Source organism: Mobula hypostoma, chromosome 11 (genome assembly GCF_963921235.1).
Source record: "Mobula hypostoma chromosome 11, sMobHyp1.1, whole genome shotgun sequence".
NCBI lineage: Eukaryota > Metazoa > Chordata > Chondrichthyes > Myliobatiformes > Myliobatidae > Mobula > Mobula hypostoma.
This window is the reverse complement of record NC_086107.1, coordinates 10,345,611-10,372,626: the sequence shown is the minus strand read 5'-3', so window position 1 is coordinate 10,372,626 and position 27,016 is coordinate 10,345,611. Positions and strand designations below refer to the sequence as shown.

At 41.2% G+C, this 27,016-nt stretch overlaps 1 protein-coding gene across 4 annotated transcripts in view; it reads right to left on the bottom strand.

The window, feature by feature from the left end:
- LOC134353585 (T-complex protein 11-like protein 1) overlaps positions 1 to 26,063 on the bottom strand; it is a 32,009-nt gene extending 5,946 nt beyond the window's left edge. For 2 of the 4 annotated variants that reach the window (XM_063061669.1, XM_063061672.1), the window contains exons 1-9: positions 25,925 to 26,063; positions 20,557 to 20,666; positions 19,134 to 19,334; positions 17,576 to 17,708; positions 13,664 to 13,784; positions 9,795 to 10,015; positions 5,932 to 6,068; positions 3,763 to 3,950; positions 32 to 213 (exon numbers count right to left, since the gene is read on the bottom strand). In XM_063061669.1, the coding sequence (XP_062917739.1) occupies positions 32 to 213; positions 3,763 to 3,950; positions 5,932 to 6,068; positions 9,795 to 10,015; positions 13,664 to 13,784; positions 17,576 to 17,708; positions 19,134 to 19,287 (1,136 nt within the window). In that variant the 5' untranslated portion in view covers positions 19,288 to 19,334; positions 20,557 to 20,666; positions 25,925 to 26,063. The other 2 variants (XM_063061671.1, XM_063061670.1) reach the window with 2 other exon arrangements.
- Between the last annotated feature and the right edge of the window lie 953 nt (positions 26,064 to 27,016).

Below are 27,016 nucleotides of genomic sequence, written 5' to 3'. Positions count from 1 at the left end.
AAATAGCTGAAGCATATAATAAATCACTTACTGCGTATGCATGCCTGTCAGTAAGACTTTAATGATCCCCTTCAGTCTGTCCAGGAAGCCCGAGAGCCCTGAAATGGCAGCACCGGTCATGTTGTATATAACCAGCAGGGCAGCTGCAATAATGGTCAGCTGATTCAGCTCTCTCTGCATCTCCATGAACCGGGACTCGTCCATCAGTACAGTCTAAAGGAAAGGAACACGATGGCAGGTCAAACTTCAGTACAGAATCTAACTCATCAGGAGGCTCATCCAGGGAACTGCTTTGTTCTCTGTCAATTATTGTCAGATTTTAAATATTCTTCCCCTTTTGCTTCACATTATATCAAATACTGAAAGGCCTAGATAGAGTGGACTTGCAGATGTTTCCTATGGTGGGGGAGTCTAGGACCAGCAAGCTCTGCCACAAAGAACAAGGACGTCCCCTTGGGAGGAAGAATTTCTTTAACCGAAAAATAGTGTATCTGTGCAATTCACTGCTAAAGACAGCTGTGATGGGCAAGTTGTTGGATATATTTAATGTGGAGGTTGATAGATTCCTGAATGTAAGGGCATCAAAGATTACAGGGAGAAGACAGGGAGAAGAGATTATATATCAGCCATGGTGGAATGGTGGAGCAGACTCAATGGACAAATGGCCCAATTCTGCTCCTATGTCATATGGTCTTAAAGATTTTACTCTGGCTAAGGAAATGGGACAAACTACTAATTCCCTAACTGCTGTCCTTCACCAGACCACTAATCACACACTTAAAAGAGGAAGAAAAATCTAGCATTTATACAGTTTAGCAAAAAACCCTTTAAGTGTGTTTATAGACTGTCATCGTGTAAGTAGTTTGTGTTCAGTGAACTCAGATACTATCCAGAAAAGGCTGCTATTCTCAAACTTAAATCACTCAACCTCTACGAAAGCCAAAACAACAAGCAGGTACAAGTATCACTATGGAATTGAAATTGGTTCTGATTGTCACATGTACTGAGTAACAGAGAAAAGCTTGTCCAGCATATTGTTCATTCAGATCAATTGACTGCATTGAGGTAGAATAAATAAGGTAAAATAACATAAGAAAGCAGGATAAAGTGTAACAGATACAGAGAGAGTGCAGTACAGGTAAACAAACTGCAAGATCGTAACGAGGTAGATTGTAAGATCAATAGTCCATCTTATCATATTAGACATTTCAACCCTGGGGAAAAAGATATTGTCTGTCTACTCTATCTATGCCACATAATATTATAAACTTCTATCAGATCTCCCCTCTGTCTCTGCCACTCCAGAGAAAACAACCCACGTTTGTCCAACCTCTCATTATAGCAACATACCCTCTAATCCAGCAAATATCCTGGTAAACCTCTTCTGCACCTCTCCAAAGCCTCGACATCCTTCCTCTAGTGGGGCGACTAGAGCCGCATGCAGTACTCCAGAAGCGGACTAACTGAAGTTTTAAAGCTCAACGTAGCTTCCTGACTTTTGAACTCAGTGCCTCAACTAATAAAGGCAAGCATGTCATGTGCCCTCTTAACCACATTATCAACCTAATTATCAATTAGGGAGCTATGAACGTAGACCCCAAAATCCCTCTGCCCCTCAAAACTGTTATGGGTCTTGCCCTGAGCAGTGTACCATCTCTTTACATTTGACCTACTAAGGTGCAACATTTCACAATTGGCAAGCTGAAATGCCATCTGCCAATATCTGCAACTGATCTATATCATGCTGTATTCTTTGCTGGTCATCTATACTATCCACAACACTACCAATCTTCGTTTCATCTGCAAACTGACTAACCTACCCATCTACCTTTTCATTCGGGTCATTTACATATACTGTTCCCTCTAAGCTGCGCTGAAATGCTCCTGTGCATGTAGCCTTTGTTGCAATGCAGCTGGAATTTTCTTTTATATGTTAATATAAAGTTCAACGCAGTTTTCAGGCCATGTAAAGATTTTTTTGCCCAGAGCAATGGTTGGTCTGTGCAGTTATATAAAATAATTAAAGGGAATGTTGTTTATATACATCACTAACAGCGGTGTCCCAATGCAGATCCCCGCAGAACATCACTAATCACAGACCTCCAGCTAGTTAATTCCCTTAGACCTCCACTCTATCTTCTATGGACAATTCTAGTTCTGATCCAAACAGCCAATTCACCATTGATCTAATGCTTCTTAATCTTCTGGATAAGCCTCCTATGAAGAACCAATCAAAATCCACGTCAACAACATCCACAGTTCTATCTTTATAAATTACCTCATCACCTTGTGAAAAACCTCAATCAAATTAGTAAAACATAACTTGCCTCACACAAGGTCATGTTGGCTCTTCCATAATTTAGGCAATGGTTTTCCAAATGCTCATAAATCCTATCCCTAAGAATTCTCCCCAGTAATTTCCCCACCACTGACGCAAGACCCACCAGTCCATAGTTTCCAGAACTATCCATGGTTCCCTTCTTGAACAATGGAACCTGTTGATGTGCTGAGTTATGTTCACAATTCTCTGCAATTTCTTAATATTATGAGAAATAGGAGCCCATGGACGAGCAGGTCCATCTGTCCCTCTACCATTCAGTGAGGTCATGGCTGAACCATCCGTGCCTTTAATTTCCTATTCTCTCTCCTGACCCTTGATTCCTCAGTAGTTCAGATGTCTACCAATTTCCACCTTAAATACATTCACTTACTTTGCCTCCACAGCTCCCTGGGAGAGAGAATTCCAAGGATTCACAACCCTCAGAAAAGAAATTTATTGTTGTAAAACTACGCCACTGGCATGAAATGCTTCCCCTAAGGAAAATATCCTCTCAACATCCACCTTGTCGAACCCTCTCATAACCCCATGTTTCAGAAAGATCACTTATCATTCTTCTAAACTCTGAACAACAGCCTAGCCTCCTCAAATCGTCCTTCATTGATCAAGGAAGATCAGTGGTTACTTGATAGAGGTGTACGAGATGGTAAGAGGCATTGACAGAGTGAATAGCCAGCACTTTTTTCTCAGGGTGCAAATGACTAATTTGAGAGGGCACAATTTTAAAGAAATTGGGGATGGCCGAGGTACATTTTTTTCACACTGAGAGTGATAAGTGTATGAAATACCCTGCCAGGGTGGTGGTAGAGGCAGATACATTAGAGACATTTAAGAGACTCTTGGAAAGGCACATTGATGAAAGAAAAATAGAGGGCTATGTGGGAGGGAAGGGCTTATCTTGGAGTAGGTTAAAAAGAAATGCACAGAATTGTGGGTGAAGGGCCTCTACTGTTCTATGTTACCAACCAAGTTTGTCGTTTAATTACATAAAACTTATACTCGACAGACTTTCATTCAAGTACAAATCCATAACCCAAACACATATATGTCACATTAAGTACAGACATCACTGAAGTCAAGACTATACCTTCCAGTGAACTAGAGAGGAGGCTAGTTTTCGCCAGTAAGAGAATCTCAAATAAGGGGACATATCTACAAGATAAAGGGCCAGTAATTTGAAACTTGGGTATGTAGGAATTCTTCACAAACAGTGATAAATAGGAACTTGGTGGAAGATGGATCACTGGAACTATTTCAAATGGAGGTGGATAAATATTAGATTGAAGAATAGAGAAGTATGGAGAAACGATACACACTAGAAATTAAGGCCAGCACAGATCAGACAATGTCATATTGAAGGGCCTGTTGACCTACTATTTTCTGTGTTCCTGTCAGGACATATGAGGTGAGGAAATGGTACGAACCTCCGGGAAGAGTTTGCTGCCATGATCCCATTTCAGTAATTTAACATAGGCATGATTTAACACCAAGGAAGGGCCCAAAGCTGAAACGTCTGTGGCGGCGGCTGTGGCTCCGTCAAGCACAGAAGTATTAGGACCCAGAACTTCACTCACAGCCTCTTGCAGCCACTCTGTTGTGATCTCCAGTGAACCTATGACAAAAAAGAAAATCAAGGGGGATCTCACATTTCCAATAAAGTTGTCTTACTAAAGAAATTTACAATTTTACACTATTGATAGCGTCAGGGAAGGAAAACGTTAATATTAGTGTGTTCCTATTTTCACTGACTTTGTTACAGCTCTATAAAGCTGGTTAGGCAACATGAGTATTGTGACAGCTCTGGTCTCATTATAGGAAGGATGCAGAAGCTTTAGAGAGGGTGCAAAGGAGATTTACCAAGATGCTGCCTGGAAAAGAGAAAATATCTAATGAGAATAGGTTGAACAAGTTAGGACTTTTCCCTTTGGAGTAAAGTGGGATAGAGGTAGTGTGATAGGGATGTACAAGATGATGAGGCATCGATCGAGTGGATAGCCAGAGGCTTTTTTCCTAGGGAGGAATTAGCTAATACGGGGGTGGGGGGGGGGATAATTTTATGGTGATTGGAGTAAAGTATAGGGGAGATGTCAGAGGCAAATTCCTTACACAGAAAGTGGTGAATGCATGGAATGCCCTGCCAGGGATGGTGCTAGATGCAGATACATTAGGGACATTTAAGAAACTCTTAAATTAGGCAGATGGATGATAGAAAAAAATGCAAGACTATATAGGAGGGAAGGGCTCGATTGATTTTAGTAGGTTAAAATCCAGCACAAAATTGTGGGCCGAAGGACCTGTATTGGGCTGTAATGTTTTATAAATAGTCTGATTATTGCATTTTTGTTCTTGCAAGCTTACAGTACATTAGTCTGTTGTACTTCAAAAATACTTTCCTGATCTTACTAAGCTTTGAAATATTCTGAGGTCATAAAAGATCCAATATAAATAAATTCATTTTAAATCAGAAAATGCAGTGCTTGAGAAGCCAGGATGAATGAAGCTTGCAGTGCTTTATATGAACCACAGTTAAGGAATTAAGTGCAGATCTGGTCACTGAGCTATAAAGAAAGATGTCATTAAGGTGGAAAGAGTGCAAAAAAGATTCAAAAGGATGTGGCTGCAGTTGGAGGGCTTGAGTTACAAAGAGGGGCAGGATAGACTGTGGTTTTTAGCCTGGGAAATAGAAGACTGAGGGATGGCCTTACATAAGGGGTGTGTACAACATCATAAAGGGCAGAGACCGGGTGAATGGTCACAGTCTTTTTCCTAGGGTAGGGGAGTGCAAAACTAAAGGATACAGATTTAAGGTGACCTGAGGGATACAGGCCAAATGAAGGTATGTGGAACTAGCAATTTAGTCAGCAGGGATGGGTTAGGCCAAAGGGCCTTTTCCCTGCTGTATAACTCAGTGATTCTAAGCCATAAAACCAAACTGGTTAAATATAAAGTAAATTAAATCATGTCATAGACTCTAACAAACATATGATTTTTTTCTTCAGCAATATTATAAACAATGTCGATAGAATAACATATGATCTTAGCACATCATTATTACTAAATTATCCTGGTTTTAGTTACTGGCTGAGATAGAGAACTAGCGAGCAATATTTCTAAACAACATAACCGGATTAAGAAAGATACATTCTACCTAAAAAGGCACACCACAGTTATAATCAAAATCAACTGATTTACCCATATTCTCTTGTTAACCTCTCTACTGATGTGACCAATATTCTTCAATTTCAAACGCTGTCTGTAAGGAGTTTGTACATTCTCCCCGTGACTGAATTGGATTCCCCCAGGTGCTCCAGTTCCCTCACATATCTCAAAGACGTACAAGGTAGGGTTAGTAAGCTGAAAGCATGCTATGCTGGTGCCAGAAGTATGGTGACATTTGCAGGCTGCCCCCAGCACATCCTCTAACTATGTTGGTTGTTGAAGCAAACACCACATTTCGCTGTACCTTTCAGTGTTTCGGCGTACATGTGACATATAAAGCAAGTCTCTTTTTAATTACACATAAATAACTAGCGAAGTCTAAAAACATCAAATTATCTAGGTAATATGACTATAAAATGACTCTTCATTCTCACCACGTTGCTTATCAAGGAACTCCTGGAAACATTTTCGCTCGTAATCAACAGACTGCTTCATTAAGTGCGGTCGACTGCGGCTAATGGTAACATTCACCATGTCGAGCTTCATTAAGTCCAGCACAGCAAAAATCTCCCTGTCAATAGAGAATACATGTTGAGAATAAGTCGTGCTTTATTTTGTCATAGAAAAAAAAACACAGAAACAGGCCCTTCAGCCATTCTAGTCCATGCTGAATCAATTAAACAGCCTACTCCCATTGGCCTGTACCCAGACCATAGTATTCCCTCCATAACTCTACCATCCATGTATCTATCCAAACTTCTCCTAAATGCTGAAATCGAGCTTGCATGTACCACTTGAGCTGGCTCCCCATTCCACACTCTCCTGACCCTCTGAGTGAAGAAAATTGCTTTAGTAAATTTCCATGCTCTCTCGAGGGTACTCATATCCTTTGCATTCCAGCTGTGGTTTAACTACTGATTATAAAAGTTCAATTAAAGCTCTGTTTTATTTGATGAAGCCAGCATAAGACCATAAGGCACAGGACCAGAATTAGCCTATTTGGCCTATTCAGAATGTTCTACCATTCCATCATGGCAGATTTATTATCCCTCTCGGCCAATGTTCTCTCTAAGGTGTGTGTGTGTGTGTGCGCGCGCGCGCGCACACGCACATACACACACACACACACCTCTTTTGCTACTAGCTCACAAAGGAATTTAAACTGTGCACAAAAGGTTGTCACACTCTCCCTCGTTGGCATGTTAAGTATACATTGCCTATAAAAAGTATTCACACCCTTGGAAGTTTTTATGTTATATTGTTATACAACATTGAATCACAGTGGATTTAATTTGGCTTTTTTTGACACTGATCAACAGAAAACGCCTCTTTCATGTCAAAATGAAAACAGATTTCCACAAAGTGATCTAAATTAGTCACAAATATAAAACACAACATAATTGATTGCATAAGTATTCACCCCCTTTAATATGACACACCAAATTATCATAGGTGCAGCCAACCAGTTTTAGAAGTCACATAATTAGTTAAATGGAGAACACTGTATGCAGACAACATGTTTCAATTAATTGTAGTAAAAATGTACCTGCATCTGGAAGGTCCAACTGCTGGTGAGTCAGTATCCTGACAAAAACTACACCATGAAGACAAACAAATATGCCACACAACTCCATGGAAAGGTTATTGAAGAGCACAGGTCAGGAGATGGGTACAAGTAAATTTCCAAGTCACTGAATATCCCTTGGAGTACAGTTGTCAGTCATCAAGAAATGGAAAAAATATGAAACAGCTGGAAATCTGCCTAGAGCAGGCTATCGTCAAAAACTAAGTGGTTGTGCAAGAGAGGAACTAGTGAGATAGGCCACCAAGAGAACTATGACAACTCTGGAGGAGTTATAAGCTTCAGTGGCTGAGATGAGAGAGACTGCACATCCAACTGTTGTTTAGGTGCTTCACCAGTCACAACATTATGAGACAGTGGGAAAGAGAAAGCTACTATTGAAAAAAACTCACAAGAAATCTCGGCTAGAGTTTACCAGGCAAGATGTATGGCGTCCACTTTTATCAGAAAATTGGAAATATTGGGAGAAGAATGTTCTCACACTTTCTCTGCGATGTATGGAAAGTATAGCACTCTCTTTCACAGACAGTGATTTGCTAGAGTACTGCTTATATCTACAATCACTGAAGAAGGATTTTCAGAATGATTCAAGGATTTGAACGTTCTGGAAATTCCGAACAGGGTAATTAACCCATTTCTTTGCAAGGTGAAAGAATAGAAAGAGAGCTTGCATATGAAGCTTCCTGGTCTTTGAAGAAGAGCAAAGCTACTCTTCATTGCATTTCCATCTTCCTATCTTGTTGAAAGAGGCTTCAGTGCAGTGAAACACATACTCACAAAAAAACGGAAACCGCTTGGACATTGTTACACGTGGGAACTTAAGGTTTTTGCTGTCACAACTTAACCAGATATTTCAACAATTGCTAAAAACCATCCAGCTCATGGATCACATTGATATCGAAATTGCTGTACAGCACACAGGTACTGTGTAAGCTAGGTTTAAAGACAAATGAAAATTTAAAGCAGAATCATTTTTCTCATGTTAGCATATGGTAGACATGATTTTACATTACTGGGGCGCCAGAAAATACATTGTGCCTAAGAGGGGCGTTGGCAGGTATAAAGGTGCTTTTGGGAGGGGCTGTTGTCAAGTATGTAAGTGCTTAGGGGGTGTTGGGCTAAAAAAGGTTGGGAAACACTGATCTAGACTATTCAATAACTTCAACGAGATCCCCATTCATTCTTCTAAACTACAGTGAGTACAAGCCAGAGAGATCAAACGCTCCTACACAATCATTTTCTCAAACTGCCTTACAATAATCAAGATAATTATCTGCATGTTAAATAACCTTTAACCTTCTTGGCAGAATGACACAACTTTTTATATATTGCTGCATTTTATGTATTTATTGCTTCAGATTTCAGACATACTCATGCCCAAGTCTCTTTGTTCCTGTGGTCCCATTAGTCATTATTGTTTCTACTTTGCCTCAATAGCATACTGCATCACTTCACAGTTTTAATCAGTAAATTTCAACAGCGAAGTCTCTTCATAACATCAGCTATATAATGGCCATTAATGGTGTTAACTTGAAAAGTTCCATCAATGCTGTCTTTGAAACATCTTAAATATCAGCTGGGAAGATAGAAGAACCAACATCAGCGTGCTAAATGAAGCAAAAACAACAAGCATTGAAGCCTACGTCATCAAGAACCAACTAAGATGGAGCCGTCATGTTGTTCAGATGAAAGACGAACGTCTGCCGAAACAAATCTTCTACTCCCAGCTGAAAGAAGGCAAACGTAAAAGAGGTGGACAACAGGAGAGATTCAAAGACGCCTTAAAATCCAACATGAAGAAATGTAACATCGACATCAACAATTGGGAAACCAATGCCAAGGACAGGAAACTCTGGCAAGCCGTCATCCGAGAAGGAACAGCAACTTTCGAGCCAACAGATGTGCAGAATTAGAAGAAAAGAGAAGAAAATGGAAAGAGAGGCAGCAACAACCAAAGCCCGACCTGCCATCTGGAACCACCCGTCCTGAATGCAGAAGAAACTTTCAAAGCCAAGATTGGACTCATAAGCCACTTGAGAGCCCATAAGTAGATCAACAGAATGAAGACCATCATCCTCAACCTCGAGGGAGAGCCACGACGACGACATTTTTTGCCAATACTTCCAGCTTTTGTGTCACTTTCAAATTTTTGCAGAATCATGTACAAATCAAAAGTAATAGCTTCAGAAATAGAATCTAATCAATAAATCAAAACACTTTGCACCTGCTTTCCTTCCAGAAGCCAAAACAAAGCATTAAGTTAATTAAGTTCTTGGATGACAAAATAAATCAGCTATTTTAGACTAGCAGAGCAGATTCAATGGCCAAATAGCCTAATTTTGATCCTATGCCTTGTGGTTCTATGGTCTAACTCTGGTTTATGAACATACGACCACAATGGCGTTGGTCAAGTATAGTTGAGATTGCAACAATTAACCAAACAAGAGACCATATTATACAGTTGATTAAGTTGTCAGATTAGGAAGAGAAATGAAAGTTCTTAAGTTTCTTCCTCAATTGCAGCAACTTTTAGTTTTCATGTTCGTGGGCGGGGGGGAGAGGGGTTCACTATGAGGGGAGTGAAGAAGAACAAAAAGGTGGAAAGGATGATATATTACATTGCAGATTTCACTTTGCTACTAATCAAAATAAAAACTAGATACAAAATAAAAGTAAGTTGACACATTATTACTGAACCTTAATATATAATCTTGCCTGAATAGTGGCACCACATCAGAGACGTCCCTGAGGAGCTTGATGTCATCATCCCTGATAGGGGCGCAGAGTGTTCCCATCATCCCAATGATGAAGTCAGCTAGTTTTGGGATGTTCAATGCTCCATTCTCAGCCTCCTGTTTTATGAGGTCCAGATCCAGAACTTCGTTGATTTGGTTCCTCAGCCTGGTATGACCAGGCAACAAGAATGAGAGCAGAGTCTAGAACAAAACAGTGCTATCAGAAACTAGATGGAAACATCAGCAACATCCAGACAGTTCCAAAGTGAATGTAACAATCTATACTGACATATTCCCAAAAGACATGGGTACACCCTGATGGGTACCACAGGCATGGCCCATTTATGCACAAATCTACATGTTCAAGAGGCACCTTTAGCTACCAGAATAGATGTTTTATAAATCATACCATCCACAGTAAAGTCCTCTGTAAACTCTGAGGAAGAAATCTGGAGCCAGGGTCTCTTGTTTACTATTTCACTCTGGTAACCTCTGCGATGACACTGGTGCCAAGCTGTATTGGCACTTGCCCTTCCCTTGGACTACATCAGTGACGTGGAGAGGAGGAACCCGCTGCGCAGGTAAGTCAGTTCTTCAAATCTTCCCGCCCAGGCTTGCGGCCTGGAGAGGACACAGTCTACCAGGGGCGCAAACCCATGATCCTCTGGGATTGATGGCTGCCTACTACTATCAAAGGAATAGTCAATGTATAAACTTCACATGAAGGACGTGACTGTACTGGAGAGGGAGCAAAGAGGATTCACCAGGATTGGAGCATTACAGTTTATTTATTTGGAGATTCAGCATGGGAACATGCCCTTCTGGCCTAATGGTCCGTGCTGCCCAATTACACACATGACCAATTAACCTACTAACCTGTACGTCTTTGGAATGTGGAAGGAAACTGGAGCACCTGGAGGAAACCCACTCAGTCATGGGGACTATGTATAAACTCCTTATAGACAGGAGCTTTTAAAGTGAGACTGGATAGGTTAGATTTGTTTTCCCTGGAACAGAGAAAATTGGGGATGACCACATAGAGGTAATATATACAATTACGTGGGGTTACTAGTAAAACTGTTTTTTTTTCCCATGGTGGTGGTATCTAAGACCAGACAGCATAGGTTTGAAGTAAGAGCTGGAAGCTTAGAGGGGATCTTGGGAGCGGGGGAATTTCTTTTTCCATTCACAGTCTGGAATGCTCTGCCTTAACAAGTGGTAGAAGCAGGTAGTCCGACAACATTTAAGAAGCATCTGGCTAAGTACCTGAGCCATCATGCTACATACATAATGCAAGTAATGCCAGATTAATGTGGGCTGGCCTCTCCTATCGGTGCTGCTCTCTAGTGCTCATTGTTGAAGACAAGCCGGATCGTGTTCATCTGCAGCTGCACTAGCGCAGGACGAGGAACTGTTGCGTGCTTGTTCTCGCTGAAATACCGCTCCAGGAGGACACCCCATGCACTATCAACCTACAGACCATGACACTCAGGGACTTGGGCTAAAACTCCTAACTACTTTATTAATCACACATTTTCCAGTAAACGATCACTGCAAACAATAACCTGCAACTTCCCTTTCAGAGTTGAGATTTTGAACCGCCTGTACAACCTGGCATTTTCGCTGCGTTAACTGAAGTTTCGAAGGTGCAGGATGGTTGCAGCGTAGTGTGCATGGGCCGAGCTGAAGTAGCTTGGCCCGGGCACGAGAGTGGGAATGAGCTAATATTTGACCATTGCTGCAGTGGATTTGCATTCCAAGGCGAGGCAATATGGAGATGGAGCCAAGGCCCCAAACTGAGGAAAGACCCAAAGTGGGATTGATTTAAGGGCCGAGCTGAACTGGAAAGATTGGATTAGGGCTGAATCAAGGTGGTGGGGTACGTAACGAAGAGGCAGGGCTTGGGTCCGAGAGCAAGGAACAACCTGAGGTTTGGAAAATTTAAGCACTGGGCCAGATTCAAAAGGTCAGGGCGTCAGGGCCGGAGGCAAAGGACAGGCCAGTTCAGCTCGCTGCTGCACGAGGTTTACTGGCCTCTGTGCAGAACTGAGACTGTGGCCTGTAACTAACAGGCTCCTGAATTAGCTGCTGGCTTCACGTCTGTGGACTCACTTTTGTGAACTTCAGTTCTGAATGTTATTTGCTTACTTTTATTGCTTACACGGTTTGTTTTTTTTTCCCTGCACGTTGCATGTATGATGGTCTTTTTTAAAAAGTGGGTTCTGTTGGACTCCATTGTTTAGTGGCTGCCTGCAAGGAGACGAATCTCAAGGCTGTATAATGTATACATACTTTGATAATAAATGTGCTTTGAGCTTTTGAACTTTGGCCCTGCTGTTTCGTTTGGCTGTTTACATGTGTATGGTTGAGTGGCAATTAAACTTGTACGGTAGGCAGCATGGACATGTTTCTGTGCTGGATAACTGTGGCTTTCCTACCACTCAAGTAGCCACACCATGGTGATAAGGTTAAATATATTTCCTGCATTCCGTACTGCTGTAATAAAACAGAAATGAGTATGCAAGCTGTTCAATTTAATATTCAAAATACTCTCAATATTATACTTATGGATAGATAAAAATTACATTACAAAGAATAGTTAACAAAATGCAACAATCTGTTTACTCTTGCAAATTAAGTACAACCACTTGGATGATGCAGTGGATACTAGTCTGGACGGGAGATGGACATGAATCAACTTTTTTTCAAAATTATGCATGATATAATAAATTTAATTACCATAATTTATAAATCATATGCTCACCTGTACAGTTCTAACAATATTTCAATGTATGATTATCATGACGTTTTAAAAAAGCTTACAGTAATGGCTATTGCTGGGTGTACAAGCTACCCCTCATCTTTGCTTCTCTGCTTCACCCCAGATTCTACCTCCAGAAGGCAGGGTAGGCTGTGTATTAGGCCACACATACTGTATGGTTACAGCCAAGTACTGGTAGGAATCTGTGGACTGCTTGCTGTTTCCTAGTAAAGCATTAAACTACTTGCAAGTGAGAAAGTGACCAACATACAATAGGAAATTCAATCACTAATGGTACAGCATTACTACCAACATGATGATGGTATTAGACAAGACAGCTGGAGTGTTCAACTTCCATTGGAGCAACGTGAAATTTGGAAGTTTAATGAGAACACAGTAACGTCTACCAATTGTTTCAAAAAACCCAGCTGATTTCCTAATGGAGTATGAGGAAAGAAAAATCTGCAATCTCACTTCTGCACTGGAGTGACACTTAGACCAGAAGACACAGGAGCAGAATTAGGCCATTCTGCTCCACCATTCCATCATGGCTGGTTTGATATTCCTCTCAACCCCATTCTCCTGCCTTCTCCCCATAACCTTTGATGCTATGACTAATCAAGAACCCAATATACCCAATGACTTGCTCTCCACAACCATCTGTTGCAATGAACTCCACAGATTCACTATCCTCCAGCTACAGAAATATGTCTGTTCTAAATGGTTGTCCGTCTATCCTGAGGCTTTGCCTTCTGTTCGTAGACACCCCCACTACAGGAAACATCCTCTCCACACTCACTCCATAGTAGCCTTTCAATATTTGATAGGTTTCAATAGCTTAATGTAGAATATGTCATCTTCTGGAGATTGGAAGTTGGCACAACATCATGGGCTGAAGAGTCTGTACTATGCCATAATGTTCTGTGTTCTAAAACAGTCCACCATCACGATCTCCTCATGACTGTCAATGGGATTGCTGTACTAACTATTTCCAAATAAAACATTAAACAAAGGAATTAAGAGTCTTCAAATGAAATCGGATGGGGTGTGGGTGTGGTGGGGGTCTACAATAATCCTGGAGATCTTACCTCTTTAATCTCACCTAGAAGCTTGATTGCATGGTCATAAACTGGTGGATCCTCATTTAGCTGAGCTTCTAAACAATCCCAAAAAGCTTTCTTCACAATTCCTTCAATTGTCTTCTGAAAACTGTTGACATGATGGCAATTGTAGATTAGTTATACAGTCACTCTTAACTTCAATGCACAAGTATCTTAATGTACCATAGGCAATGTTCCCTCTAATTTTTAGCAGTCAGTGTGCGCAAAATCTTATGTTGTGCAAATTCTTTTCCTGTGACAAAAGTATGTACGCACTGAATGCACACATGGGACAGTTTATGTAGGTTTACAAAATACTTGACATAAAACTGCACAGAATAACAACAAAATAACATACATATTTAAGTCACACACACAAAAAATGCTGGTGAACACAGCAGGCCAGGCAGCATCTCTAGGAAGAGGTACAGTCGACGTTTCGGGCTGAGACCCTTCGTCAGGACTAAGTGAAAGAAGAGGTAGTAAGAGATTTGAAAGTGGGAGGGGGAGGGGGAGATCCAAAATGATAGGAGAAGACAGGAGGGGGAGGGATGGAGCCAAGAGCTGGACAGTTGATTGGCAAAAGGGGTATGAGGCTGGAGAAGGGAGAGGATCATGGGACGGGAGGCCTAGGGAGAAAGAAAGGGTGGGGGGGAGTCCAGAGGATGGGCAAGGAGTTATAGTGAGAGGGACAGAGGGAGAAAAAAGGAGAGAAAAAAAGGGGAAAGAAAAAAATCATAATAATGATAATAATAAATAAGTAAATAAGGGATGGGGTATGAAGTGGAGGAGGGGCATTAACGGAAGTTAGAGAAGTCAATGTTCATGCCATCAGGTTGGAGATATTTAATTTTTATCGTATTTAAGTCACTCAGTTATTTTTTCTCTCTCCTGTCTTTGGCATTTACCTATTCTTTGTAAACTCTACCTTGACTAATAGAACTTCCATCGCATTGATGGCTTTTGATTCTCATTAAAATATCCAAATGACATTCACCTAAACGGTTTCTCAGCTTGTTTTTAAGTTGATTCATTAGGCTAAAACCTCGCTCATAGTCCGCACTAGACGCAAGAAAGTTTCCCCCAATGTCCACCAACTGTGCAAGGTCGCAAAACTGTTCATTTTGAAGTACAAATGCCACCATTTGAGAAAAGTTTGAAATCGGTTTGGATTTAATTTTTTCTTGCACAGAAAATTTGAAATCATTAAACTGTCTAACTATTACAATATTTTCAGCTAGAAAATCATGATATTTTAGACATAAGGCATTAAAAAAGGAGGGGAGGAGAAGATGGCGACATGACGCAATGCGCGCGGTCACTCCAGAATGATATTGTATTTGTAAGTAGGGGCCGTGCACAATCCTGATTTGATGGAGACAGACGTGAGAAGCACGGAGGAACATCTGGAGAAACTTCTGAAATGCCTGCTTCACTGCCGCTGCTACTGTGCGATTGAGAATCTCTGGAGGGGAAGGCCCCAAATCCTCGGCTTTGACTATTGCCGGGGCTGGGGTCAAAGCGCTCAGCAGAGATGGTGCTCGGTGTCAGAGGGCTGGTCAGAGGCTTGAAGTTTTCGGACAGACTCAAGAGTCGGCTGTTGTCGGGTGCTTCCAGGGTGCTGCATCGGCAAGTTTGCGGCGCTGGAAGTTCATGGCAGGAAGAGAGTTTCTCTTCTCTTCCTTCTACTGTCTGCGTGAGATGATGGGACTTTTGAGAGACTTTGAGACCTTTTTTTTACCATGCCCATGGCCTGTTCTTCATCAAATTACGGTATTGCTTTGCACTGTTATAACTATGTTATAATTATGTGGTTTTTGTCAGTTTTTTTAGTCTTGGTTTGTCTTGTGTTTCTGTGATATCACTCTGGAGGAACATTGTATCATTTCTTAGTGCATGCATTACTAAATGACAATAAAAGAGGACTGCGTGTCCTCATAATCTAAACTAATCTAAACTTGTTCATCGCCAATTGTGAAGTCACAATCTGTAATTGTGGAGAAATCAAAAGCTGACCATTCTTGTACCTCAACTTTGATCTCCTCTGAGTTCAATAGTTTTCGCTCTCGCTCATCTGCACTCAACCGCAACACGCGTAGCACTCCTGTAACGGGTAATGATGGGTTCTGTTGCCTGAGCTTTTGTACATCGTCCAAATGCGATTTACTTGCCAAATGACGCTTCAAAAAGTCAAGTTTCCAAATATCATCCCACTTCTTTCCACCAGCAAATTCCGCAGCAACTTTCATATCATGACAATACAAACAGGTAACTCCAGTTTCCGAATCATACATAAATACTTCTCATAGCTGAACGTTCATGACCTCATGAGCTTTCGGTCTAACAGTTTCTACTATTTTGTTAAGCCATTCAACTTTAAACAAATTTGCAGTTCTTTTGCGCTTCACGCCCTTCACTTCTTTTGAATTCAACATAGTGAATCAGTATTTTTTCCAATAAAAACTTAGTAAGCTATCTACAGGATTTGAAATAGATCTTTGTAAACTTTACGATAAGAACACTGTCTGCCAAACAAGGCTGCCACCGTGATGCAGCTGTACAAACCGGAACAGGAAAGGTGAGATGACATAAATTAGTGACGTGCATTGTGGTATTTGAAAAACCGACCAACTAGTTAACAGAAACAGTTAGCTAAAAGATTATTTTCAATAAGTATAATTATTAACTACTACACTATTTTAGGTAACTAACCTTTTGTGCGCACATTAATTTCCTTTGTGCGCTGGTTGAAAAACGTGTGTGCATGCACACACGCACAGCTTAGAGGGAACTATGACCATAGGTGTCATTTTTGATACTGTTATTCTACAGTGGACCCTCCATTGATCAGAGTTGACCACAGATGTTTCATCCTAGCTGTCTATACAAGCCACAGCAGTGCAGTAAGCTGTTGCCCATGCAGCAGGCACCCCTCTCCACACAGCTGATGAATCCAAAGGAATGGCAGAGACCGATACAGTTTGGCATCAGCAGCATCACAAGTGTTGCCAGCGCTGAACTCAACGTAGAACAGCCCTAGGGACACCAACTCTGGATTTTTCCTTAGGATTTACTCCCGGTCTTCCTCATGAGTGGGTATAGCTGCAAGGCAGTGAAGGTCTGACATCAAAGTTTTCATTCTCCAAGATGTGCAGCCAACCACAGCTGACAAGCCCTATCTGCCCGAAGCAGCGGGACTTTATACACCAGTAACCTGCCTTTACCCATTCTCCTGTCTGTAGAAATAATTCCACCAGGCTTAGTAGCTAAGCCACACATGAAGGCCAGGATCTGGACTGGTCAGAGGCCACCAAGAGCATTTAATAGATAGTGGGAGCTTATCCTCACTACCACACCCTGGCTATGGCAAACTTAAGGAACTTATTCTCCAAGTTCTATATTAAAGGCTATCTTGATTAATTAATTACAAAAGCTACTCATCTGTCTGTCCCTTTTGCAGACTTTTATATTCTCTTTAATATAGAAAGAGAGTCCAGGTCCCTTCTGCCATAGGCAGTCCCTCAGATCCAGGCTGACTTGGGTTTCAAAATGATTTTGCGGAACTGGAGGTGACTGTTGAGGCTAGAGTGGATCAAACACTAAGCCCTCTATGAATGGAACAGGTTGTGCGTGGCAGGGCAAGTGAGGCCAAAGGATAGTACGTGAACTTAGAAATTAAGTCATAGTGACCTACAAGGAGAAAAGCTCAGCTTGCCCTGAATTTAAGCTTTGACTGATTTCACTTAGGCAAATAAAAATATCGGCAATTAGCATGGAGACCAAATGAAGAATCAGAATCTGATCTTGATTGTAAAGCAAATGATGTATTAACGAGAATAAAAAGTACAGACGTTCAAAAGCTAAAACAATAAACACTATTATTCTGTTCAAGAAATGTACCTGTTCTCTGGTAGGTCCCGCTTTTTGATTTCAAAGCTTTCATTAACTACTATCTCATGGGCTAGAGCCATGTTATAAATGCCCTTTTCTGTCTCGATTAGCTCCTCTACAGATGCCAGGCTAGGAGAAACAGCTGGAATCACAAGAAAAATTATGTCATGACACATTCATACTTCAATATATCCTCGACCTTTGCATAAATGTGCAGGATAATAGCCAGCACTAACATCACTTCTCGGTAGTGGAATTCAAGGTCAGATCTGATGTGACTATCTGAAATAAGAATCAATCATTGAATTTTAGAAATCAGCAGAATAAAGTCAGTTCTGTTAATTAAACATCTAATCAAATCCGAATCAGATGGACAACCACATAACCATAAAATCACCAAATAGTTTGCCTCCCCTTGCATAGAAATCCTTTTAATAAGAAGTGTGATTTAAATATTATAAGTATTCCATTTTTAAATGTTTATGATTGGAACATTCTCATATCCCAGCCGAGGATTGGCAATTTTATTAAACAGTCAATTTCTAAATGTAAAGAGAATGTATTCATTGAACTATATAAAGTACAATTTATTCCAGCATTACCACATTGTTATTTCAATGTTATCCCCCCATTACAATATATATTATTCACTGTTAAAAAACATTGCCCTGTTTTTTTATATACAAGTTGCTGGCACATACACTGTCTGAATCTCCAGTGAGAATTCTTTCAAAATTCTGGTTATATGGTTAAAGACTTCCTGAATCTTCATTACTAAGGTCCTGCCACTGTCACCCCAGAATGGCTGGGACATGTGCATGAAAGAGGAAAACCCTTGCTACTTCTGGCATTCAGAAATATTCAAAACTAATGAAATCAGTAATTTAAAAATTTTTTTACAATATTAAGAAACAAAAGCACAAAATGTTAATTGCAAAAAATATAAATTATTGATTTTCAATTATTGTGTAATTATACAATCAAAACCACAGGCAATTTGCAATTTTTAAATTGAGTTTTTAAATGGCATTGCAGATCTGCCTGTACAAATCTTAAATCGCATTACTCCTATAAGGTGATTAAGCATTTTCCTCCTTTTGTGGTTCAGAATCCGAACTGATACAATACACCATTGATCTTAATAAATCTTCTCATGTAGCCATTTCTATTAACTCTGCTACAGACAGTCCCAAACCTTGCTGAGAAAAGAAGGTTGGGCATTGGGCTGGCAACCCCATCCTGTAATAACCCAGAGCTACCGGAACACCAACAGAAGCTCATCTTTAAGAGAGTAAAGATTTTCAAAGATGGGTTACAGTTGGGAACAATTTGAAAGACGGGCCCAGGAGAGAGGACTCTGACAAACTGCTACTGGCGGCTTATGGCCTACAGGGGTAGTGGGCTACGAAGAAAAGAAATCCTGAGTTAGTACTTTGGAATTTGCACAGCAGTTCACAAAGAGAGGAAAAGTGAAATACATCATAACAAATCCCATCAATAACTTTGCCACATTTCATAACTCTGATCCTGCGCTTGGGCATATGAAGATGTATAACTACAAACTTACAATGAAGAGTGCTTTCTTTGCGGGAGATTTCAGTCCCTTGGCTCGTTTGATGATGCAGATTTTCGGCTTCTGAATCACCCTGCCTGCTATGATGTGCGCTCATAGGTTTTTCCTCCCCGTCATCTTCTTGTGGTTTCTCTGGCTCCTTTGGCATGTTTGAAGTGCTTCAACTATATTCAACACAGCTTTTTGACTTTGAACCTGTAAAAGACAGTGGCCTTGAGCTCTGCTGATCTTAATTTCTGCTTGGCATTGGCGACTTACAAAAATCCCCAGTGAGATATTCCATACAGAAATGAGATTCCTTTGGTATCCATGAAATTAACCAATTGGAATTGTGAACTATTTCAGTGATATGATTACCAATGTCATAAAACTTAATTTTCATAGGCTCACCCAAAATGGTTGCAAAAGTTTTTCAATAAGTTGTGTAATAATAACTTCTTTTAAAAATTTCCAACTATACTTTCACAAATGAGTCATAACTCAACGGGAAATTACAATTGCAATTACAGAAATGGGACAGGAAGATGGAGCACCAAGGGACCCCATGCAGTCACAGGGAGATTGTGCAAATTCTGTACAGACAACACTGGAGGTCGGGAATGAGCCTGAACATGTGGTGAAGTGAGGCAGTAACTCTACTATCTGTGGCAGTGGGAGAATTGTTAAACTTCTATTTTTAACCTATTCACCATCATTACCATAGCAAGAAGTGAAGACAGATTAAAGATGAAAGGCAAGCCTTCTGCCATCACAAGTTACCCTTTATGAATCCTAATTGGCTTCATAAATATTTCCCCGGAGATAGTGAATGTTTAGAATTCTCCAACATAAGAGTGCTGCAGAGATCCAGTCGCGGAATAGGTTTGCATATGTCATGTAAATCAAAGTTTGTAGGATTAGAGCAGGAAACTGAGGTAAAAGGTCAGACATGCTCTGAAAGAACAGTGATGCAGGCATGAGAAACTCCTGCTTTTACTTCCTATATTCACCAACTTTTTGGGCAATGTTTTATGTAAGCCACTGGTCTACTCCCATGCCTTCTTTGCCTTTTCCCTTTATTCTTCAGACTTCATTTAAATCCCTACTATATTTTTACTACCTCCTCTGTCTCATTTTCATCTCAATATTTTTTTCATCCAGGGAACTCTTGGATGCGATATATGCTCTTCATCTAACAGTGCCTATTTTATACTCAGTCCATCACCTCGTTAAAAGATTTTTGTTACTCAGTTACTGCTTGGACTACCAACATTTGATTCCATTCCACTTGCCAAATCATTTTGTTGTGGAAGCTAGGCCTTTTCAGGTTAAGTACTACAGCACATGATTAACTTATATAATTTTCCATTATTATTTTAAATTTAATATTGTGATCAGCATTCTCCAAATGCTTCTCAGTAAAGCATGCAGCACTTGCCGGACTTCATTCCCCTGGATTGAGCACTGCTTCTTTTCTCATTGAGATGGAAGTACACTTATCAAGAACCTTTTCGTGTATACATGCAAAGTACCACCGATAGTGAAAATCTGAAAGACAGAGAAAAAATGCAGTAAATATTCAGTAGGGAGGCATCATTTCTTCAGTGAAAAGATAGTGAGCTAAGGGACTGCCCATCTGTGTAAGATTACTATTGCCATAATCTCCTTCAGCCCTACAATCCTTGTGTCCTTCTAACATTATCATCTAGCCCATCCATCTTTCTTGTAAAGATTGGGTGCCAGGATGGTGTAAGCGGTGAGCACAACGCTATTACAAATCACAGCATTGGAGTTCAATCCTGATGTCCTCTGTAAGAAGTTTTTATGTCCACCCCATGAAATGTGTGGATTTCCTCCAGGTGCTCTGGTTTCCTCCCATACTTCACTGAAAATTGTCATGATTAGGCTAGGATTAAATCAGTGGGTTGCTAGGGAGTGGCTTGAAAAACCTATTCTGTACTGTATCTATGAATTTTTTAAAAATTAGAATTATTTGTCACATGTACATCAAAGAAGAAAGTGAAATATATTGTTTGCATCACCATACTTCCAGTGCTAAGATAGCAAGTTAACAACTTACTGACACTAACCCGTAGGTCTGTGGAATGGAGGAGAAAGCCACAGCACCCGGAGGAAACCCAGGTGGTTACGGGGAGAATGTACAAACCCCTTACAGACAGCAGAGGGAACTGAAGCTTGGCCACCGGCTCTGTAAAGCTCTATGCCAACTGCTACACTAATGTGCCGTACCTTTTGCAGTTACTGACAACCATGCATTTGGCTAATTAAACTCTCAACTCAGAAATTCCCTTCTAAGGTTTGGTGTCAAGTTTTGTATTATAAAATTAAATGTTCCCTGTTATTACACATTACCGTTTATGTAGCTTGGTGATGTTAAAGGGCTATTGGTTGTTAACCATACAAAACTACTTCTACATGAAAAACATTACATTTAACGATTGGTATCATGACAGGAAGACGTCAGACCATTTGTGTACAGCAAGATCTCACAAACCACCAAGTGAAAACAGAATCTACATTAGAACTTTGATTGAGAAATAAAGCAACAGGCCAAGACGCTAGGAATTAGTCCATTACTTAACTCTGAAATAGAGCCAAGGATCCTTCATCCCACAGGTCTAATGTGAACAGCACATTCTCTGTACTCAATTGGACAGTTGCTCTAGATGTTCAAGTCTCTAGAGTGGGCTATAAGCCAAGTTAAAAGTGCTACTGGCACAGAGAGACTCCCAAAACATATAAATAACAACAAAAACATACCAAAACACAGCATGGTCCATTTCACCTGTCAAATCCATAGCATTTCAATACAAAAGTAGTTCCGCTGTCCTCATAATCTTACAATTTCCTTCATTTCAGTTGCATTTCCAATGCTACAATTGAATCTACCTCATCCACTACAAGCAATATACACTCAGTGTCCACTTTATTAGGTACAGCAGCTTGTTAATGCAAATATCTAAGCAATCATGTGGCAGCAACTCAATGCATAAAAGCATGAAGACATGGTCAAGCGATTCAGTTGTTGTTCTGACCAAGGATCAGATGGGGAAGAAATGGGATCTAAGTGACCGTGGAACGATTGTTAGTTACAGACGGAGTGATTTGATATCTCAGAAAGGGATGATTTCCTGGTATTTTCATGCACAACAATCCCTAGAGTTTACATAGAAAAGTGCAAAAAGCAAAACAAATAAAATTCAGTCAGTGACAGTGCTGTGGGTGAAAATGCCTTGTTAATGAGAGAGGTCAGAGGAGAATGGCCAGACTGGTTCAAGCAGACAGGAAGACAACAGTAACTCAAATAACCGCACTTTACAACAGTGGTGTGCAGAAGAGCATCTCTGAACACACAACACATCGAAACTTGAAGTGGATGGGTTACAGCAGCAGACGACCATGAACATACTCAGTGGCCACTTTATTTGGTACCTAATAAAGAGGCCACTAAGTGTATATTAATGACTTAGATGTGAATGTAGGAGGTATGATTTATAAACTTGACATGAAACGATGTTGTGGGATGGCAAATTAGGTTGTCTAAAGTTACAGGATAAAGCTGAAAAGATGTCAGAATATTGGCATTTGCAATTTAATCCCAAATGCAAGGTGAGGTCAAATAAGACCATAAGATACAGGAGCAGAAGTAGGCCATTTGGCCCATTAGGTCTGCTCCACCATTCAATCATGGGTTGATTCAATTCTTCCAGTCATCCCCACTCCCCTGCCTTCACCAGATACCCTTTGATGCCCTGGCTAATCAAAAACCTATCTATCTCTGTTTTAAATACACCCAATGACTTGGCCTCCACAGTCACTCGTGGCAAGAAATTCCATAGATGTACCACCCTCTGACTAAAGTAATTTCTCCCCATCTCAGTTCTAAAAGGACGTCCTTCAATTCTGAAGTCGTGCCCTCTTGTCCTAGACTCCCCTACTTTGCCATATCTAATCTGTTCAGGCCTTTTAACATTCGGAATGTTTCTATGAGATCCTCCCTCATTCTCCTGAACTCCAGGGAAAACAGCCCAAGAGCTGCCAGACATTCCTCATATGGTAACCCTTTCATTCCTGGAATCATTCTTGTAAATCTTCTCTGAACCCTCTCCAATGTCAGTTATCCTTTCTAAAATAAGGAGCCCAAAACTGCACACAATACTCCAAGTGTGGTTTCACAAGGGCCTTATAGCACCTCAACATCACATCCCTGCCCTTATATTCTATACCTCTAGAAATGAATGCAAACGTTGCATTCCCTTTTTTCACAACCGACTCAACCTGGAGGTTAACCTTTAGGGTATCTTGCATAAGGACTCCCAAGTCCCTTTGCATCTCTGCATTTTGAATTCTCTCTCCATCTAAATAATAGTCTGCCCATTTATTTCTTCCACCAAAGTGCATGACCATACACTTTCCAACATTGTATTTCATTTGCCACTTCTTTGCCCATTCCCATAAACTATCTAAGTCTCTGTGCAGGCTCTCTGTTTCCTCAACACTACCCACTCCTCCACCTATCTTTGTATCATCGGCAAATTTAGCCACAAATCCATTAATACCGTACTCCAAATCATTGGGTAGGATAGGAGTAGGATATATAGTAAATACATGAGAATCTGCAGATGGAAATCCAACACACACAAAAAAAAGTGCTGGAGGAACTCAGCAGGTCAGGCAGCATCGATGGAGGGGAATAAACTGTTGATGTTTCAGACCGAGACACTTCCTCAACTGTTTATTCCTCTCCATAAATGCTGCCTGACCTGCTGAGTTCTGTGCAGAATATGTACTGTAACTATTACGACACTAAGGAATGTTGCTTAACACAGGGGCCTTGGAAAGCATATTACAGTCATAGTCATACTTTATTGATCCCGGGGGAAATTGGTTTTCGTTACAGTTGCACCATAAATAATTAAATAGTAATAAAACCATAAATAGTTAAATAGTAATATGTAAATTATGCCAGGAAATAAGTCCAGGACCAGCCTATTGGCTCAGGGTGTCTGACCCTCCAAGGGAGGAGTTGTAAAGTTTGATGGCCACAGGCAGGAATGACTTCCTATGACGCTCTGTGTTGCACCTTGGTGGAATGAGTCTCTGGCTGAATGTACTCCTGTGCCCAACCAGTACATTATGTAGTGGATGGGAGACATTGACCAAGATGGCATGCAACTTGGACAGCATCCTCTTTTCAGACACCACCGTCAGAGAGTCCAGTTCCATCCCCACAACATCACTGGCCTTACGAATGAGTTTGTTGATTCTGTTGGTGCCTGCCACCCTCAGCCTGCTGCCCCAGCACACAACAGCAAACATGATCGCACTGCCCACCACAGACTCATAGAACATCCTCAGCATCGTCCGGCAGATGTTAAAGGACCTCAGTCTCCTCAGGAAATAGGGACGGCTCTGACCCTTCTTGTAGACAGCCTCAGTGTTCTTTGACCAGTCCAGTTTATTGTCAACTCGTATCCCCAGGTATTTGTAATCCTCCACCATGTCCACACTGACCCCCTGGATGGAAACAGGGGTCACTGGTACCTTAGCTCTTCTCAGGTCTACCACCAGCTCCTTAGTCTTTTTCACATTAAGCTGCAGATGAGTCTGCTCACACCATGTGACAAAGTTTCCTACCGTAGCCCTGTACTCAGCCTCATCTCTCTTGCTGATGCATCCAACTATGGCAGAGTCATCCGAAAACTTCATGCTTGCCTTCATAAGTTAGGGCACAGAAAACAGAAGTTTTTGAGTTGTTATGTTGCAACTTTACTAAACACTGCACTGTACAATTCCATCGTAACACAACAATGGCAGTGCAGAGAAGATTCTCCAGAAGCTTGCTTGGACTGGAGGACCTTATTTAGGGGGAGATTGGAGAGGATGCATTTGTTTTCTCTGGAACAAAGGAAACTGAGGGGTGACCTGATTGTGGTATTTACAATTAATAAGAGGTATGTCAGGTAGATTAGCAGAAACCTTTCTCCCATAGTGTAAGCATGAAATATGAGAGAGAAAGGGGTTGAAGTTTAAGAGTAGACTGTTGTGGAGAGAAGAAAGAATTAAGTGCAAGAATGGAAAACAACAAATTATTTGAATGAAATTTAAAACACAAGTTGCAGATGCTGAAAATCCAAAGGAACGCACACAAAATGTCAGGAAGTATCTATGAAAATGAATAAACAGTCTAACCAGTCCTGCAGAAGGGTCCCAATCTGAAACGTCGACCATTTATTCATTTCCAAAGATGCTGCCTGTCCTGCTGAGTTTCTCCAGCATCTTGTGTGTGTTGATTGAAATTTAGTTTGGTTTAATTGGTAATAAGAGGAAGGAGGTCTAAAGGAATTTGAGGGGAAAGTCTTTTTTCTTCTCCTACACGGAGAGTGGCTGGTATCTGGACTGTGCTGCCAGGGGACTGAGGATCTGACACAATCACTACATTGAAGGAAGATTTAGACAGGCAAGGCACAAAAGTGTGGGCAAATTGGATGAGTGGGGATGGAAACAACCATGGGGTATCATAACAGATTTTATAGCATACCATGTGTTTATGATACATACATATGATGAAAAGAAATATGCATATATAGATTATTACATACAGTCTAACAGATGATATATACAAGTACATGGTGATGGATAGCTGTATATACGGGTGGTAAGTTGTATGCACCTGTATATCGGCCCAGTGTTTCAGTGTGCAGCGTGTTCTGTGCAACGCCCGGTCTCAGGCCATGAGCAGAGACCACCCCACCCGGCCTCTCCCTGTTCGCCACCGCGCTCACCCGCTCCTTGCTGCACCGCCTCACGTCTCCGTACCGGCGAGGCCCAGCCCACAGCCCGTTGCCATTAATCTACCCGTCCGAGCCCCGGTACTCGCTCGGCCGGCAGCCACCCACTCCACCTCCCGCAGACAGCTCACCGACAGCCCGAAGCGTCCGACTAACCGTTTATTTACGGAAGTGACGAGCGGAAATACGCCGCTGGGTGTTATGGGAGCTGTAGTTCCGCCAAATGGTTCCATTATATCATCATTCATGTGGAGAGAGACTCCGAGACTGCGAATTTACAGTGGGGGCGGGGGCGGAACAAACTGCGGGAAGAACTTTGAACGCCTCTGCCTGAGTTTTGTCCCAAACCTGTTTTCCGATTTCTTTCTTTCTTTCTTTCTTTCAAAAGCTATGCCGAATCTTTGGCCAGCGACCAGGGTTAATTTCTAGCTGCTGCCTGTGAAGAGTTTGTACTTTTTCCCGATCACGCGTGGGTTTCCTCCCACATTCCAAAGTCGTATAGGGTAGGAGGTTAATTGATTAATTGGACCGGATGTATAATCACCAAAAACTCAACAATGGAGTCTCCTGACTGGTTGCAGCACAGGCTGGTTTGGACTCACAGGGAATGGAAAAAGTTGCAGAAGGTAGCCCAAGATGGAGCTGACTAGATTTACAACCATCTGCAGCTTCTTTCGATCCTGTGCAGTAGCCCCCACCACCCATAGCGGACAGTGATGCAGCCTGTCAGAATGCTCTCCACAGTACATCTATAGAAGTTTGAGTGTATTTGTTGACATGCCAAATCTCTTCAAACTCCTAATGCAGTATAGCTGCTGTCTTGCCCCCTTTATAACTACATTGATATGTTGGGACCAGGTTAGATCCTCAGAGATCTTGACACCCAGGAACTTGAAACTGCTCACTCTCTCCACTTCTGATCCCTCTTTGAGGATTGGTATGAGTTCCTTAGTCTCACCTTTCCTGAAACCCACAATCAGCTCTTTCATCTTACTGATGTTGAGTGCCAGGTTGTTACTGTGGCACCACTCCACTAGTTGGCATATCTCACTCCTGTATACCCTCTAGTCACCACCTGAGATTCTA